This window comes from Coptis chinensis, chromosome 8 (genome assembly GCF_015680905.1).
Source record: "Coptis chinensis isolate HL-2020 chromosome 8, ASM1568090v1, whole genome shotgun sequence".
Lineage (NCBI taxonomy): Eukaryota > Viridiplantae > Streptophyta > Magnoliopsida > Ranunculales > Ranunculaceae > Coptis > Coptis chinensis.
Genome location: NC_141463.1, coordinates 3879318 through 3898808, shown reverse-complemented (window position 1 = coordinate 3898808; position 19491 = coordinate 3879318). Strand labels below are relative to the sequence as shown.

Below are 19491 nucleotides of genomic sequence, written 5' to 3'. Positions count from 1 at the left end.
CCAACTTTTCTACATCTAGAAGTGGATTAGTATGACTTTGATGTGTTCGGCACACAAACTGGTTCAATAGATCGATCCAGATAACTAATTAAAATTGTAATGTTGTATTGTTTGTGTTTAGTTTAGTTACAAAAATTGTTGGATGGTGTTTTAAGTTGTATCAAATATATTTACAAGAAAATAGTCCAAAGGACCAATTTGGAGAAAAAGTAATTCTAGAGGACACTGTTTTTTGTGAGTAACTCACAAAGACAAATTTTGGGAAAAAGTAACTCATGAACTCAATATTTCAAAATTAGGAACCCTCAAGGACAAAATAAGTTAGCCTGACCCTTTTACTTTTTTTAAATGTCAGTTATACTCTTCCGTGAAAATAACTCTCAATGACAAATGACCCGGATTTAAAATAAATATTTTCCGATTTTACCCTTTTTGTCATTTTACTATGAACAATGAGTGTTCATACCTTCTGTTGGTGTATGAACAATGATTGTTTATATCCAAATAGGTGAATATACCTTATACAATATATTACTATGAACATTCAATGTTCATACCCAATCAATGTTCATAGGACTATGAACATCGAATGTTCATACCCAAAGGACTATGAACATTGAATGTTCATACCCAGTCAATGTTCATACCCAAGGATTATGAACATTCAATGTCCATACCCAAAGGACTATGAACATTGAATGTTTATACTCAATCAATATTCATACCCAAGGACTATGAACATTCAATGTTCATACTAAATACACTGGGTCGTTTTGTCTGGGTCGGGCCGTTAATTATTTCGCGTCAGGGGTATACTTGATATTTCATCTACCCGATCCATTTTTTATTTCGCGTCAAGAGTATACTTGACTTTTCATCTATCCGGTTCTTGTGAGTTACGAAAAAAAGATGTATCATTCAGAGTTACTTTTTCGACAGTTTTGTCCTTGAGAGTCACTTCCTGATATATTTATCTTGTGCTGTTAATTAATTATAAAAATTATAATGTGTTGTTAATTATGTTTCAAATATATTTTGTTTGTGGAAGGTAATTCAATAAAGACACCATGCGGAAGGCTTGTCCGCCCTGGTGAAAAACTACGACTAAATTAAAGTTTAAAAACAGTTGGGGTGTGGTTTTTGTCATTGGGTTATAATAAGATGACTTGCCTAAGTGGCAAATCAACACAACTATTGGAAGGCTTTTATATCTTTCAATTCTACTTTGCTGATGTGGCAAACAACCCAGACATAAATTACGATATTTGGAGTTTTGGACAAAAATCAACAGTCAAGTCTCCATCTGTCTGTCGGCTCTACCAATTTGGATTTTTCTAACACGCGTTTATCTTTAACCCCTTCCTCTACTCTACCTATGAAATCTCTCGTTCTCACATCAACTTATCCATGTCCACATACTAGGTTCTTTGATGAGTGCGAATTTGTTGCACAAGGTCCCAATCAGGGTGTTTGTTAACACTCCAGCTTATTGCTCCACGTGTCCAAGTCAAAAGCAGAGAAAGTTAACAAAATAAAATTGAAGAAATAAGTCACTCTTTCCTCTCTCTCGTTCTTCTCTTTCTTATTCTCTGTAATTCTGTAAACACTTCTGCCCTTATTCTCTCATGAAACCACCAACTCAATAACTCAGTATCACTATCCACAACAACATCAACAAAGAATTTCCAAAGCCATCAGTATGAGATCCATCAAGAAATACTTGGTCTTTGGAACACATCCTCTTCCATTAGTGTTGCAGTTTGTTCATCCATTGAATTTTAGGTGTTAAACATATTCTGATCTAGTTCACCGGAATTTCATCAATCTTTAATGAATTTTTATTTGGAAAATGGTGTTCAAGATCGAAATAACATGAAAGTACTTCAAAACCTCCTGATGAGAACTTGGATTGTTACTTAAAATCAAAAAAATAAAATAATTAAATTTTGTAGAAAGATTAATTATTGTGTTCCAGTGTGGCTTGTTGCATGGTGGTGACGGTCGAGCATGACCGCACGAGAGGCAGAGCAGAAAGAAAAAAATTTCTGAGAGAAGGAAAAAAAATGAAGAAAAGAGAGAAAGTCAGAAGGGTAATTATTGCTTGAATTTTCTATTGCCTAACTTTCACTTTTTTAATAGGACACGTGGGTTAATTTTCTCTGCTTTTGACTTGGACACGTGGAGCAATAAACTGGAGTGTTAACAAACACCCTGATTGACCGTGTGCAACAAATTCGCACTCCTTCTTTGATCACATACTAGCCATTTGGCCCGGCCTATGGCCGGACTTGCTACATAAATAGCTAATGACTCAAAAACCTAAAGTCCACTTGAATAAATAATATATGTATATTGATAGCTAATGATTCACTGCTTATAATATATATATATATACTTTGTTTGATGGGTTTATGTTTTTCTAATTTTTTTAAAGTATTATTGTCCTAAATACATCTCTATAAATACTCCAAGATGATTTGGCATGATCTGTCATGAAGATAGTTTGACTAATATATTTATTTGTTTGCTAATGTAGAAAAAGTAACAACAAAAATTGTTTATTCAAGTATTAATGGTTGTAGGAATACCTCCACGCCATGATACTCGTATCTTTTGCCATTTATGATTTTTGGCACATAAACAGCTCATTGTCCTAATGATCCAGGGAAATGATGACATCGATAAGAACATTAGTCATTTGATACATGTTTATGATATTACCATACCCTAGGCATGCACCACCAATTCTGATAAGGTATAGGCTTTCTGTAGTCTAAACTCGAAACTGTAATTATTTATCTTTTGCAGCCTTACTGCAACTGCAGCTCACTTTATTGTTGGTGAAGATATTGGTTTGCATAGAAGATTCTAGTTTGTTGCTTGGATGTTCTGAGACATCTCTTAAACTCACCCTGGCCTTGATTTTAGGTACGATATTATATTTGCTACTCTCTTCAGATGATTGGGTTAATACTTAATATTGGTTCAGCCACTCTAGCTACTTTTTTTTTTTTTTAATCTTTGGGTCTCATTTCCTTTGGCGTTCAAAGACTTCAAATTTGTAGCGAAAATGGTATCCAATTTCACGTATTAAGAAACTTGTTCATATGCCTATTTGTTGTCTAGAGTCCAGAATTACCAACTGGTGAACTGAGGCTAATGGTTGAGAGATAGGGAGCATATTATGTCAAGTACATAATTTTTACATGATCTTTCAAAGTATAAGTATCAGTTTCCTACATCTACAGAATATCTTAAAATCAAATGAGAATATAAAACAGTATATTTTGGTTTGGAAAGTTACATACCAGTGCGACTTTGATAGGCTAATGGTTGAGAGATAGGGAGCATATTATGTCAAGTACATAATTTTTACATGATCTTAATTTCAAAGTATAAGTATCAGTTTCCTACATCTACAGAATATCTTAAAATCAAATGAGAATATAAAACAGTATATTTTGATTTGGAAAGTTACATACCAGTGCGACTTTGATATTCCATTAGCTGTGGATGTCTTCTTCTATGCTCTTTTAGCACTTATTCTCTATGGCTGCTGTGTGTACTTGCAGACATCATAATTCTTCTATGATGCTTAAGATTAGACCCTTCAATATATTCTCATAAGGTTAGACCCTTTAATATTTTATTTTGTTAGAATATTTATCAAGTGTGTATAATAAAAATTAAAACTTAGTACTATTATTGTTTTTCAGTGCAAGAATACATCGTCTATTGAACCGAGCAATTCTAGAGGTATATCTTTTTTCGTCATCCATAAGGTAAACCTGAACAACTCTTCCTCTCTTTGGCTAAAGCTTTAACTCCTCTTATAGCTGTTGCTTATCTATGATGAACAGGAATCATCCACCATGGCTGTGGAATGGTGTATTTGCAGCTGATAATGATTTAGAAATTGTCTTCTTGGACAAAGACTTACTTGATCAGACGCAACTTTTGGGCGATAGGGAGTGCATTTGCAAATGAGTTAGAACAATGCAGGTTTCGGAGCAGACTGATACATTGAGAGTTCTTGGTACTGACCCAGTGAATTACCTTGTGACGCCGAGAGTGATTGCTTGTTGTGTTGCTTTGCCGATTTTGACGCTGATTTGTTTTACGTTTAGGTTGGCTTCCAGTGCCCTTCTTACTGATGGGGTTTATGGTGTTAGTGTAAATATTATACTGGAAGCCATAAAATATAATCAGTGCAATGATCAAGTCGCAGGTGTTTGGGGGAATTATTTCTATTGCCAGCTGTGCTTGGGGTGTTACAACTCTTGGAGGTGTTAAGGGCGTTGGGGAGTCTACTACTTCGGCAGTTTGTTTACCGTAAGATATGTGACACTGAAGAGGATCTTGAGCGACAGAAAAAACAGTTTGCTTACAGCTTTTGTTGAGAGATTTTGTTTGGTATGAACTGATGAAGAGAAGATTTATAAACACTCAAATATTTAATTGTATAAGATTTGTAACTACATCGATGTACCGGAGACACCGGGGCACTTTGATCATGATACGATATAATAACTACATCTCTCGCCAAAATTTTCTTTAATAACATAACATAATAACAAACACAAAAATATATTGATACTAATTGAACTGATACCAAATAAAGACAAAATTTGATCAAAATTTGATCGTAATAACATATCTTTATTCAAATTGAAAAGTAACATAATAGTGAATAAACTAAAATATCGGTGATGAACCGTGAACGAATGTTACAGTATAGAAGACATGAAACTTACATGGAGAACTTCAGGAAAATATGACTTCTCCATGGCCATTTCCTCCACTGCTATCTCCTACTGATCTCATAGTAATGGAGAGAAGGGACAGCTAGTTTTCTGTCCTAGTGAAAAACTTACATCCTACACCTTAACTGAACATGTTCATGCTAGTAAGGCCGGGTTCACTTATCACAATCTCCATGTTGAACATCGTTAAAAACTTCTTTCAATTATGCATGCGTCAATTCATTAGCGTACATATCCATAAATCCGGCCTAGTATGCCTACAAAAACAAATATAAAGTTAACTGGTCGGATTCAAGAATACATGAGATTGAAGTGGGACGTAGTTACGTATAATGAATTTGACATGATCTAACTCACCATTTCACAATATACCTCTGATGTGGGCATGTGACATCTAATTATTAAAAGATTGGACTCCACATCTAATGCGGTTTGAAGTTTCACTTGCTGACTTTTCTATTGAGTTGTGTCGATGATGTACCACTGGAGAACATTTATTTATTTATTTTGCTATAGAAGTGCACACCATCTAGCATGTTGAAACAGTTGAAGCATGTTTATTTAGATTTATCTTGAGTCTTATTTAGTTTCATTTAACGACTCAAGTCCGTCCAAAGTCTTCAGTAGCAGAATTGTTAGTTCATGAACAATTCTTGAGTTTATAATGGTGTCTTCTCGTTATGTGTTTATCTCAAATGTCTCCCATTATCCTTAAACTGTTGTTTTACCTTTTCTCTCTCCAGGGAGCATTTGAGCTAGGCTGCAGTATGCCCAATTGCAATTAAGTACAACAAAAAATTTGTGGATGCTTTCTGGAACAGCAGGCAGTAAGTGCCTACTTTAAGGGCACCATCTCAAAATAATATGTTGTTTGTATGGTTCCACTCCTATGAACTGAATTCCCATCAAAGTTCATTTCATCACCATCTTCGTCATCAGAAATATCTTTTGTATACAATTTCATATTTCCTATAGACAAAAACCCTGAGTTCTTCTTTGGTGGGGAGTTTTGCAGAATGAAATCTTCATTCTCTATCTCTTAATTGGTTGAGTTGGCTGCTCCAAGCTAAACAGAGTATGCCCTCACATAACTTCTATATAGGACAATACAAAGACGCAAAGCAAAATTCAGCACCAACTTTTCTGAGATTGAACATCACCCAGCAGTCAAGTCAGTTCAAAAAGTGAAGAATGATCCAAGAACGCAAACCTGCCAAAGAAATAAAGCTTACTCTTTGGCTGACTTGATAAAGCAAAAAAACATCTTCCATTAACTTCATCTACTATATATACATCTATTTGCAAAGCTGTTTTTGGACAACTTCTTTCATGATGCCTATAGCTTTGTAGTTTCCTAGTGGCACTTTCAATGTCGATACATGGAATATAATTGTGCTTGCTTCTTACTCTACACATTTTCCAACTATAATGAGCTTGTGTATCAAACACAGGTCCCAACTTTTTCTTCCCCACCGTGGTTTTCAACCCAGCATTCTCATCTTCCGTGTACTCTGCAGCACTCTCTTCATTTATGGGATATACATCCAAATCTTCTTATATATCTCCATTAGTAACCCCATCATGATCATCCACTACTTCTGTATCTTCTTTTAACTCATCTTCTCCTTCGTTTTCCCTTTCCAAATCCTCGTCTACTTCTTCTTCCTGCCCCAGTTGAGTAGCATTGGAAGCTCATAGCTGGGGTTGTTTTAAATTAACTCCCTCTCCTTTTGGATTCCTCACTTTTTTTCTTGTCATTCTTGTGGTTGTTAACATGTACAGCCCCTTCGCCCTTTGTCTTATCCTTCTCTCTCAAATGAGATTCTACCTTCTTTTCTTTAGGCAATTGTTTCACAACTGTCTTGCCCTTCTCTCTTTTCTCATTTGCCGCAACAGGCTCCGTAATGTCACTAAAGCTACTTCTTTGAGAATTCAAAGACAACCAAGATGGAAAAAATGTCGACAACATGAAAATGAAACAAAGACCCAAAATAGTAACTGCTAACATTTTGACACAGCCCATACGGACGTTTCACTTGACGACTAAACTGCGCTATTCTACTCGTTATAGCCATTTCTAATTAACTACAATAAATATAGGTGGTAAAAAGCTGATCAAACTAACCTTACAAAAGATCTATACCCAGATTTGAAAAAGACCATCATAAGCCAAATGGGACAAAACCCATCAAGAATGAGGTACATGATTCAAGATTATTTTTCAATAAATAACAATACTTTGAAGACCCATCGTGATTTCCATCTAAACCAAATGCAGAAAAGTGGTGTAAGCTGCTACAATAACTTTATTTTAATTAGTTACTTTTTGAGAAAATATTACTTCGAAAGAATATAACCCACCTGCTCAGTTGAAAGCAGGTGTTAAACATGGTTACCCAAGCAAAAAAAAGACTTTCTTCTCGAGACCATAAGTCCATAACCTTACGTACCTTTCAAGCTGTTTGAGTTCTTTGCACTGTATTGATTGACAGAGATTGAAGTCTTCGTAGTCTATATGTGTACATATATGTGATGTTGATATACAATTTGCAATGATGTACATATATGTGGCCAGTAATAAGATACGACTTTCTAATTGATGTTTGTCGAAAAAATAAAAAAGAAGATAATAGAGAGATGGGTAAGAAAGCGATGAAGAAATTACCAAGGCTGAAGATATTGATAGGTACCCAGAGGACGAACTGTCGCAAATCCAGCAGATTGTAGCCAACTTGAGAACAATATGAGACGTCCTCCGTGCTTGTAGTAGAGTTTTTGCACTATAGGGCCTCCTATGAAGCCAACTGCAAGAAACGTGGTGTATGTCAGAAGGGTAATCCACCATTTCAAGTTTTTTGTTGCAAACACATTGGCAATCGCCTCAATTAACAACCTCAATTTTCTCATGACTATAGTCGTTAATATGGAGTGAATGAAACAGGGCTAATGGTTTTATACATAATCACAGAACTGAGATAACAAAAAAGGTTTTGATTAAAGTGTGAAGTCCATGACTTACCTTTGCTAGCTACTGCTGTAGCTGTATTGCATGTTCCATCCATATCTCCACAAGAAAAAAATTCAACCAGGGATTGGATATCAAAGTGAAAAAGGGTTCATAATTAGGCCCTTAACAAATTAATTTGGATCTCTGATTTATTGCTGGCATTAGACAATGCATTTTTTGTCTCACAATCGCCATAGTCAATAAAGATATATATATTGGCGGCAAAGAATTACAATGAACAAAGTATATTTCAAAATACGTACGGTTTTTATACAGAAAACTAAACAACAGTTTGACTGCAACAATTTTCACTTTGGGTGGTGAATCTTGGAGAGAGTTGGAGCATGTTCCATATCCTCCTCGCCTTGGGCCTGTTTACTGTAATGGAGTTTTATATTGGTCAGCGGGACTCAAAGCTGGAGCGTATTTTGTTCTTTCCTTCGACCTTGAGACTGAAGAATTCCAAAAAAGGAGGGTTTTTCCTACTGGTACCACCTATGATAGAATTGTGGGGGTTAAGTATCTCGTTGTACTCGGAGAGAATGTATCTTTGGTGCGAGATATCCCACCAGATTATCTGGAAGTGTGGACACTGATGGATGAAAAGAATAACATTTGGGTCAAGAAATATCATCTTCGTAGAACTCCTAAGTTGAGCCGTACTGGTTTCAAGTTATCTGGGCTTTGGATGAACGGGGATCTATATGGGATGAGAACAATCAAGAAGAAAGATGGCACCATCGTGAAGAGACTTTATTCGTACAACGCAGAGTCTGAGAAATACACTGCCATTAAGCTTCCCTTCATGAAGAACAGGAATGCAGAAAACATTTTACCTTCCCTAGTCCTGAATCATGTTGGAAGTCTAATAGACCCTGTTCCTCTTGTATGGTTTTTGTCATGGTTGCTTTCATTCTTAAGGTCGGACTCACAGCAACGTGTTTAAGGTTTCTTTTTGTTTAAGAATGGAGAAGGAAGAGATAAGTTTTACTACTTAGCTCTCACTTTTTCAGGATTCCTTTTTTTAAGAAAAGAGATAAGATTTAAGAAATAAGTTTTTATCTATTTTAGGTTATCCCCGAACAATTGAAATCACCAAAAAAGAGCGTAGAATTGATTTTTTAAGGTAAAATCTGATGTGTCAGTGTGAGAGAAAAAAGGGGGGCTGACGTGGGTCACTGGGTGCATTCTCAACTACTGAGTATTAATGGTCTTTGATAGTACTGATCGACTTTACATAAAAGTGAATCATACTCCCAATTTAATTTCTTAAATAGTTTTTTTTGTAAAACTAATTGAGCTTTGTATCTATTTGGATAGTTGTTAAGTATTATGTTATAGTTGAGTATGTTTTTTCTGAAACGGATAACGGACACGTTATATAGTAGTGAGCAGATTATATATATAGTGTCTTACACAGTTTATATAGCGGGACTATATAATTGAGTGAATAGGTTAATAAGCGTAAATTAAAAAGTTGTTCAAGACACTATATAAACTACCCACGAACATGTTCGTTTACGAAAAAACCTGTATAATTGAGTGATGATAAATGATTGTTGAGATTATCATCTCATCTTCTACATGATATCAGAGTTGGCTATTTCTCTGGCTCAAAAGGCCCAATTACGTAGTCTACATCACCCGTTTAAAAATTGTCTACAAATTAGGCTCAAGATTACGCCACACTTGAAGAGGCGTGTTGAGATTATGTGTTTGTTAAAATTTTACTAATGGAAAGGAAAGGAAATTAAAAAAGTGGTCAATTGTGGAAAGGAATGGAATGGAAAGAGTTTCAAATATGTGTATGTTTGGTAAACTGTGGAAATGAAAGTAAAACTGAGGAAAGGAATAATTCTGTTTGTTATGCAAAAGCTGTGGAAAGAAAATGAAAGTTGGAAACATGAATAATTCATCCATATTACTTATCATTTTTCTCCAAAACTCATTGCTCTTGGGGGAAAAAAAAAAAAAAAAAAACAAACAAATGGCATGACCTTTTTATTTTGCAGATATATACATGAAACTTGTAAATTAAAATGAATTTAGCATATAGAACAAAAAAAAAAAAGACAAAAACTACCCTGTTTTAGGAGTATGAACACTTGTATGACACCTGCAAACTCATATATAATATTGTCTAACAATAATAATAGAGAACTCCCTCAAACACATAAAACTTGTAAATTAAAATGAATTTAGCATATAGAACAAAAAAAAAAGACAAAAACTACCCTGTTTTAGGAGTATGAACACTTGTATGACACCTGCAAACTCATATATAAAAGGAAAGGAAAATATTGTCTAACAATAATAATAGAGAACTCCCTCAAACACATAAACTATTGTTGCATTCACTAAAACAATAATAAAATACTACAATAATCTTGAAAACATCCAAAATAGTTAATAGATCCGAAATACTACAAAAGACTTTAACACTCCATCATAAAAAGAAAAAGAACACATGAAAGCATATCCAAAGTGTATCTAAAACAACCACAAAAGACTTGAGAAGCCATCCACTCAATTATCACCAAACTTCTTCAATAACCAACTAGCACGCTTGTTGGTATTCATCTTGAGAAAAAACATTTTTAGGTTTTCAGCACCATCTTGTGAAAACAACTCCATAGCTGCAATCTTTTGTTCCTCATCCAACACATCAATTTCATCAATGGCTAAACAAATTTGGTCCCAAGTGAGGCCTAGATCATTGTTCTTACTAGCCTCAACTGCAATCCTCTCACGCTCAATTTCACTCCTCACACGCAAAGAATTTGCCACATTCTGCATAACAAGCCTCATGCCTTCTATAACATCATTGCCTCCACCTTCCATGCTCTTGCGCTTCTTCTGAGGCAATTTGTTTGGACGGGCAGACTGACTTGATGGTTGGGAAATAGCAGTGTGGGAGCCTCCACCCTCGTTACTAGTTGGTGGGAAGCTATCCACATGGATATGCATGCCTTCCCTAAGCAAAGTATCTGAATACTGAACCTGTGATGACATGTCCATCTCACTTGCCACTCAGAAGGCCCCTCACCCAATCGTAAGACCAGTTTTTTGTATGTTACCACAAGCAATATTGTCTCCAAGCACTTCAACCCACTCCAACAACCTAGGTATTTGCTTACCTTTATAGGTCTTCCTTTTTGGGTTTGCCTGCGACATAAAAAAATATTTGTTGGATTTCAATAAAAAAATATTGAACCAATCTGCGCTAAAACTGTCATAATTTTATTTGTATAACTCGGATTAGTACAAGGTAAATTGGGTATGAAACTACACTAAATTGTCTACAATTAACTTTCAGGCCATGAAAGGAGGTTCCCAACATAAAATGCACAGAACGCCACCAAACACAGAACTTCGTCAGAAAAATCTGCACTAAAACTGTCATAACTTTATTTGTATAACTCGGATTAGTACAAGGTAAATTGGGTATGAAACTACACTAGATTGTCTACAACTAACTTTCAGGCCATGAAATGAGGTTCCCAACAGAAAATGCAAAGAACGCCACCAAACACAGAACTTCATTAGAAAAATCCAGGCTGACCATTATGTACTAAAACAGTTGCAACTTACTGTGCAAATATCGAAACAAGATAAATCCAATTGTATTGGAAAGCAGACTCGCAAATCTAAAAATCTTATTCAAGCCTCGAGACCAAATTCTCAAGCACGATTTTTCAAGAATCTTCTTAACCAACACCAGAAATTAAACCAACAAAAACTGTTTACACACTATATTATTTCTCACAAAATTAAAGGAACATAAAATCTTAGCTTGAGCACTAATAACTATGTTATCAAAGAATCAAATAATTAAAGTACTCACTATACTACAATAACTAACAAAACTTGTTCACACAAACATATATTCTTACCTTAATTGCATCTGCCCATATTGAAACATCACTTTCTATCATCATTGTATCCGGATTCCAACCAAAACCACTATGAGAAAAAGATCTCAAATCTTTGAATGATTTAACCGCAACCCTCTTTGTCTTGATTCGGTTTTCAATGTGTTCAATATCGATAGCAAAACCCAACTGATCTCTCATTGCCTCAGTGACAGCGAAGAATATGATTTCTTTCTTCCATCCACTGGTTCCCCTTAAACCCTTCACAAGATGTTCTAAGAAAACTTCTAACATGACATCATCCATAGATTGAGTCCAAACTAGTCTCCCTTTCTGATCGCGTACTGGTGCTTGTGGTGTTTGAGGTGTTGCTTGTGTTGCCATCCCTATTAAAATGATTATATGATCATAACACATATCTATTTCCACAGTATAAATTATTAAAAAATATAGTACAAAGGAATTGAAAAGATCCATAAAATTTAGATTTCATCGTTTTAATCAACAACATATAATCAAACCATAGCATTTGCAATTCACACTTTGCATAAATGTCAGATGCAAGTACATATTCTTACCACCCAAAAACAAATACAACATATAAATAACTAAAAAACATAAAAGTGGTCGATCACTCTCTTTGTGTTTGAAACATATGACGCTCATTCCATATGCTCTCAGTAAGGTTGGTCCTGAACAACTTCCACTCATTAGTTGGCCTCAGTGCACTACAATCCTGAGCTTGGCTACCCATATCTCTAGGTTCCTCCACATCCGGTTCATCCGGCCATCCACCAACATTAACAAGCTCAACCTCTCGTATGAAATTATGTAGTATACAACAAGCTATGATTAAATCAACTTGTATATCCACATTGTAAAAAGAAGTTACCCTCAAATAAGCGAACCGTTTTTTCAGAAGTCCAAAAGTACGCTTAACTACATTACGCAGTGAAGAATGTCTAAAGTTAAATAACTCTTTCTCGTTCCGTGCTGCCATTTCTCCAATTTCAGATAAATAATACCTTGTTGCCCGGTACGGAATTAAGAAGCCTGGGGCAAGTGGGTAACCGACATCAGCTAAGTAATATTTACTAGGTGGAACAAACAAGCTCTCCCTTGGATGGTTTAGAGTAACTCTCAATATCCGACTATCATGAGCAGAACCCTCCCATCCGGCCAATACATATGATATTTTCATATCAAATGTACAAGCCATTAGAACGTTATGCACTAAATTCCCCTTCCGGTTGCAATACCGTGATTGGTTTGCTATAGGTACCATTGCCGATATGAAAGTATCATCAATTGCACTAACACAATCCTATAAAACAAGGAAATAAAAAAATATATAATTACGACTAACTTTATACCTTTAAGACAAATGCTAGCTAGGTTTAAGAGTAAGTATTTTACTCGGTTTACTTTAAAATATCTTATGGCCCAAGGCTTCATATTACTTCCTGTTGCTGGGGAGTTCGTTTGACGTGCCTGTCTTATGTATTCCATACCAAGCCTCAATACATATTGCAAAACTCTATGAAAATATCAGTAGATAGTTTCTTGTGACCTTATCATAGTCCAAGCAGTAGGCCCCATACGTGTATCGTGGCCTAAAATGTAAAGAAACATTGCCACTTGTTCTTTCATAGAAACCCACCTACTAGCAGTCAAATCTCTTTCTTGAAGTCGTTCACATAAGGTATTAAACATACTCTATTCAATCGGAGTATTTTATGACAATTATTATCATCTTCTGAATACAGCCTCTCTAGAGCTAGATGTCTCTCGTAGTCCCGATTTCTACGTAGCGCCCTATCAATAGGCATGTTCTCAAGCATACGTGACAAACATTACAAAATATGCGAATTACACAAAAGACTGCAGCTATTTCGTAGTCATCCATATTCCTAAGACAGTCATTATTGATTAACAGAGTTACAATTAATTAACAGATAAACATATAATATTACCAAAGAGTTAATATTAATACAATTAATTAACAGATAAATATTAAGAACAACATATATAATATTAACTAACATGAAAAATGTCTGCGATATCCGATCCTGTATGTTTAGAGTAAATCTATACACTGTACAATTCTTCCTCTGGCCTTCCATGAATATGTGTAGATTCTTTATGGAAGCAGGCAGAAATTTATACATGTAATACTTGGAATGATATGGTTCTCTCATCAAGAAAATATGAATATATGAAATTTTTTGTTGTGGCTTGCAAAAGCATAAAACCAGTTTTATATTCCACATTATTATTTGATATACATCAGATTTTTTGTTTTGTGATGAAAGCAATTTAGTTGTTAAGAAGAGGAGGCCAAAAATAGGCATAGGCCACTGCGAAATTTTGAGTTAAAATTCCAATGGTATCAATATCAGAAATAAGAAGCCTTATGATCCTCCCACCAACCAAACAATTGTATATATCTAAAATGAATATAATAATAATAAAAAAAGGCCTATCCTAGTAAATTAGTAATCCGTTAAGAAGATTTTGAGCAACAAAAACATGGATCTAGGCCACTGAAGTTTTATGCATTGGACACATACCTCTAGTCACTAGTAAGGCTATGAATCTTTTGGAAGGAGTATAATTCCCATCTCTTTGCACTTAAACAGCTATTCAAAACTGTTATTCATGAAATTTAAACTATACCCTTTGCTACTTTGTAACTGGTCTACATACCAAACTGACTAGTAAACGTTAGAATATGATACTCAAATGTAACCAATCTACGTGATTCTTATCTGAGTAGAATCCTTATATGAATCTTCCTAAGTCACAACACATTTCGTATGTGATATATTATTTACACTTGGCTATATTTAGGAGGAATCAGTTCTACTATGATTTTTAGGAAAATGAGAATCTGGTGCTTCAACTAGAAGCTGGATAATCCTGTGTCTTGGACTGAACAACACCATAACCTTTTGTTAGGCTTTGGGAATGTTTAGGAAGTAATCCCAAGTTTGTTAGGCCTCATGTCTGTTGATCATGTAGTCATGACAAGCCTCTTTGTAATGATCATATCTTTGTGTAATAATCAGGTGGGGATCTGCTTTAACCCCAGCAAACATATCTCAAAATAAAATAAAATTCATAACCTTTTTAGCACCATGTGTACGGTGTACCACGTTCATTGTGTGCAGAATTGTATACTTCGTAGGATGTCATAATTCTTAGAATACACACCATGACATTATAGAAAGTAGTTCATCATGTGTTGGTCATAGAAAAAAAGGTTCTCATAGCACGTTCATGCTCATACTATAATTCATTGATTTTTGAAAGTCGAGTTTCTCACAAAATCAGAAACCAGTTCGTTTTAGCTGTAAAATGAAAAATGAGGCATTTGACTTATTAACGAATTATAGGAGACAGTATGTTGGTCCTATCAAGTTAATTAATTACTAATAATAAGAAAAAAATTGTATATTTAAAAAATATGCTTATCCCACAAAGAAAAAGACAGGAGAGGAAGAAAGTATCTGAGATAGAGTATGACGTTTGAGTGGTGTAAGATGAGAAGAGAAGAAGAAGGGTGTGGTGGCTTGAGCTGTCGCCTTTTTTTTTTTTTTTTTAGTGGTTCGCATTTTTTTTTTTTTTTTTCTTTTTCTTTCTGCGATTTTTTTAGGGGTAGGGCACGGATACAAAACCATTTCTATTTCCCTAGTTTTGTTTCCATACGGAATGACATGGGGCAAACAAACAGCCAAAAAACTATGGAAAAGGTGGACCACACCTATTTTTCTTTCCTTTCCATAGTTTTTCCTTCAGAACAAACGCACTCATATCTGCTGTCTAAATAAACCTTGCAATCAAATATGTAAATTTGGGAGACACTCTAGGCTACTTATCACCAATTAGTTTTAAGTTGGATGCTCATCTTCTACCATAATAGTAGTAACATTGTAAATAACCCAATCTTTTTGTCCACGAAGACTTTTGTGAAAACTCACCCCATCCATCATTAGTAGTGAGTCAAGCAAGGAATGAAATTGCACCCAAAGAGATGAAAATCTTATTGAAAAGTAGTGTTCAGTATTCCAAATAGAATGTCGGAAATCCCCAGGATATTTCCGGTTAAAAGAAAAAAGAAAAAAACAATACAAGGTCGAAAAATTAATGATTTCGAAATTAGTCGAAATCAAAATATGATGTGGGTTGAAATATTATCAATTTCGGTTTTTTTAGATTTTCGGAATTCCAAATATTTCGAAATCCCGAACTGCTGAAAAAGTAAACCAAGTCCCCAAGATGGATTGGCATAACATAGAAGCCGAAATCCCAGTCTTTCAGTATGTCTTTGGAAATCAGTCTGTCAAGTTGAACATGTTAATTCATAGAAACAAATTGTTCAACGTTGCTAAAGACTTTTTTGTGTTTGAACTTTGAAGTAGTACAGAAAAAATTTAAGAAGTCTCATTTTGATTATGTTGTGCATGTGTTCTTATTCAAAATGGAGATGAGCCTTGCACATTATGTTATTCTACCATTCTTCTTCCTTCTCTCTCACCCAGTCCCTCACTCAGCTCAAGAATCTAAACAGAACCGAGGCTGTCATCTTTTTTCCTGTGGAAACCTTAGGGAAGTTGGCTTTCCATTCTCCAATATTACTAACCCGGAATGCGGGTTGTCTGTCATGAACTGCACTGGACCTCAACCGAAAGTTCAGTTCCATGAGCAAGGAAAATGGTACCCTGTTAATTACATCAATTACGTGGGTCGGTCCATTATTATCCATGATCAGGATGTTCAAACTCAATTGGAGTCTGTCCGCTGTGATTCACTTAGTGATTTTACTGTACAAGTCTCTCCTTTCCTTTCAATCAATGTTACAGACACTTCTCCATTGTTCAAATGCAAGCGCGAAAATTCTCCTATTCCTCCATACAATTTCTTCCACAAGTTTCTTAATCATAGTAGATGCGGAGATTACGACCTGTACTTCACACTGAAAAAGTTCTACCACCCCTTCCCGAAACTCTCCATTCAGTTGTTCATCTTCCCCCAACAAGAATTCCAGTTATTGACATTCAGACAATCTCACAGTACTATGGAATGCCAACTTCAGTATAAGCTGGAATGTTACCCCTGTTTGTTGGGAATGCCATCAAGTTAAAGGAGGTCGGTGTCTGAGCAGCCACAATGAAACTTTCTTATGTGGCAACTTGACAAAAAATGGTATATATGTGTTTATATGTGTTTACTTAACATATTTGTTCTCAGTTTATGTCCAGTTATATTGAATTTGGTATGGTCTGGTTTTTATTTTTTTGTCTTCTCTCAGTAAGATGAAAGGAGGAAGGGAAGGAGTAGAAACGTACAAGAGTTACTTACAGTCGACTCAATCAACATGCTCTCTGGAACCTCCCATTTGGTAATCCATGTGGGTTTTACAAGAATAATAACTTGATCATTGTCTTGGATACTGACTGAGTTTTGTAGCTTCATGGCTTCAGATATGTAATCCATGTAGAAGTTCTAAGTTTTGTCTCTCCCTACTCCCTAGTCCATTACCAGACCATACCAAATTTTTTTTTACAAAGAAGTATTGATTTCTTTACAATTTCCAGTTCTAACACCAACTTGTATGTTGCAGGAAGCAGAGTGAAATGGAAAATTGTACTAGGTGTTATATCTATCGACATATTCTTTTCTCCAATCTTAAGATAGCAGAAATTGATTTGATTTTGTTTTCATTTTCCAAATACTTCGACTTTCTTATTCTTTTAAGAATTTCCCTGGTTTTTTCTATTCAAAATTTAAGAGTTCAGCTCAATTTCCTCATAGCAGTATTCATATGGCTACATCATTTCATTGTTAGGAGTCCTGCCAGGAGCTGTGATCATAGTGGTGGCAATTTTGGTCGCCTTGAGAAAGAAAGCTAAGAATTCAATACTCCCCTGGAAGAAGAAAACTGCAACAACAAAACATATTGAAGCATTTTTCAAGAATCATGGCATGCCTCTTGGTTTTACGCCAGGTTCGCTGGCTCCAAAACAATACCAGTACAAGGAAGTACAGATCATGACTCGTTCTTTCAAAAATAAATTAGGCCAAGGAGGTTATGGCAGTGTCTTCAAAGGAATGCTAAAAGATGGAAGATCGGTGGCAGTGAAGGTTTTATGTGAAACTAAAGGCAATGGAGAAGAATTTATTAATGAGGTTGCAAGCATTAGCAGGACTTCCCATGTCAATATTGTGAGTCTACTTGGATACTGCTTTGAAGGTTCGAAAAGAGCTCTTGTTTACGAATACATGTCCAATGGATCCCTGGAAAAGTACATTTATGTAGAGAAACCGCCAGAACCATACTCACACCTCGGATGGGAAACACTACACCAAATTGCAGTGGGCATTGCTCGGGGACTAGAGTACTTGCACCGTGGTTGTAACACACGCATTTTGCACTTTGATATCAAACCACATAACATACTTCTAGATGAAGAATTCTGTCCAAAAATATCTGATTTTGGATTGGCCAAGTTATGTTCAAGAAAAGAGAGCATTGTATCAATGTTGGGCGGAAGAGGTACTATTGGGTATATTGCTCCAGAAGTGTTCAGTAGAAACTTTGGTGGCATCTCACACAAGTCAGATGTCTACAGCTATGGAATGATGATTCTAGAAATGGTGGGAGCAAGAAATAATATTGCTGTAGCAGTCGATCATACAAGTGAAAAATACTTTCCAAGTTGGATATACAAGCGCATTGAACTGGATGAGGATCTAGAATTACATGGGGTACTTTCTCAAGCAGAAAGACAGATGACAAGAAAAATGATTCTAGTAGGCTTGTGGTGCATACAGACAAACCCATCAGACCGACCTTCAATGAGTAGAGTGCTGGAAATGTTAGAAGGAAGTGTTGAAGTTTTGTCAATTCCACCAAAGCCGTTCTTGTCTTCACCTCCAAGAGGTCAGGAGGACACTTCAAACAACTGAATGTCCATTCCTCAGTTGTATCTAATGACATCTTTCTGTTTAAAAATTACTAGAAAGGTGTGTGTTACAATGTCCAGTAACCAGGAATTCGAGCTCTCTTGCAAGGACAGAGAACCTGTTTTCAAGATGGCAGGTGATGAGAGTATATACTCCATTCACGTTTGTCTCTGGCAGTATTGATCCGTCCCTTTTCTTTAAGTGTACCAAAGCCTTATACAATGATAATGATGGTAAGTTTTCATGTTTTGGCCTTATTGGTAGTAATAACCAAATGTTGAAGTACGTGAATAAATCAGGGCATTGTGAAACTTTATGTTGTTTTACCTGTTGATAAAAGTGGAATTGGAAACTTGGACACTACAATGTCTAAAGACATTTTATGTTGTAGACTTCTTGAACAGAGGATTCCTCTTGAGATGGAATGCAGATAATTGTGAGGAGTGTGCTGAAAGCGGTTGTAGTTGTGGTTTTGATTATGGGGTATACAAGTTCCTTTTCACTTCTTTTGACAATAAACTGTGATTTATGATATAACAAAGAGGGGGAGGAGGGTGAACCCCGGCCGCTCCTGGGGTGCAGATGGCGAGTGATTTTTTGCTCCCAGCATTGGTTCCTCCAAGAGCTCCAATGGAATTATCAGCCACACGTCTTAATTTTTCCACAAAAATAGGGTAGTTACACCTCACACAAAATCTTCACAATTCCCAATTTTACTAGTTTGTCCCTCTGTCATAACTAGAAAGGAAATAAAAAGAAAGCGGAAACAAAACAAAAAGTAGGAATCAAAATATGAAAAATACGATGGATGCATTAAGAACAAACTAACAAGAAGATGATATTATTGTTATTAACACGTTTTTGCGGGAAGAAGATGAATAAG

General features: G+C 35.6%; 2 protein-coding genes across 2 annotated transcripts; one reads left to right on the top strand and one right to left on the bottom strand.

The window, feature by feature from the left end:
- Window positions 1-10812: 10812 nt before the first annotated feature.
- LOC147479397 (uncharacterized) lies at window positions 10813-12026 on the bottom strand. The gene is made up of 2 exons (XM_086578409.1): window positions 11664-12026; window positions 10813-10935 (listed from the first exon to the last, which is right to left on the bottom strand). Exons 1-2 carry the CDS (start codon window positions 12024-12026, stop codon window positions 10813-10815), a joined length of 486 nt encoding a protein of 161 aa, XP_086434535.1.
- Window positions 12027-16702: 4676 nt separating this feature from the next.
- On the top strand, window positions 16703-19222 carry LOC147479396 (PR5-like receptor kinase). Its single transcript, XM_086576790.1, has 3 exons — window positions 16703-16847; window positions 17266-17295; window positions 17491-19222. Exon 3 carries the CDS (start codon window positions 17628-17630, stop codon window positions 18609-18611), a length of 984 nt encoding a protein of 327 aa, XP_086432916.1. The 5' UTR covers window positions 16703-16847; window positions 17266-17295; window positions 17491-17627; the 3' UTR covers window positions 18612-19222.
- Window positions 19223-19491: the final 269 nt, after the last annotated feature.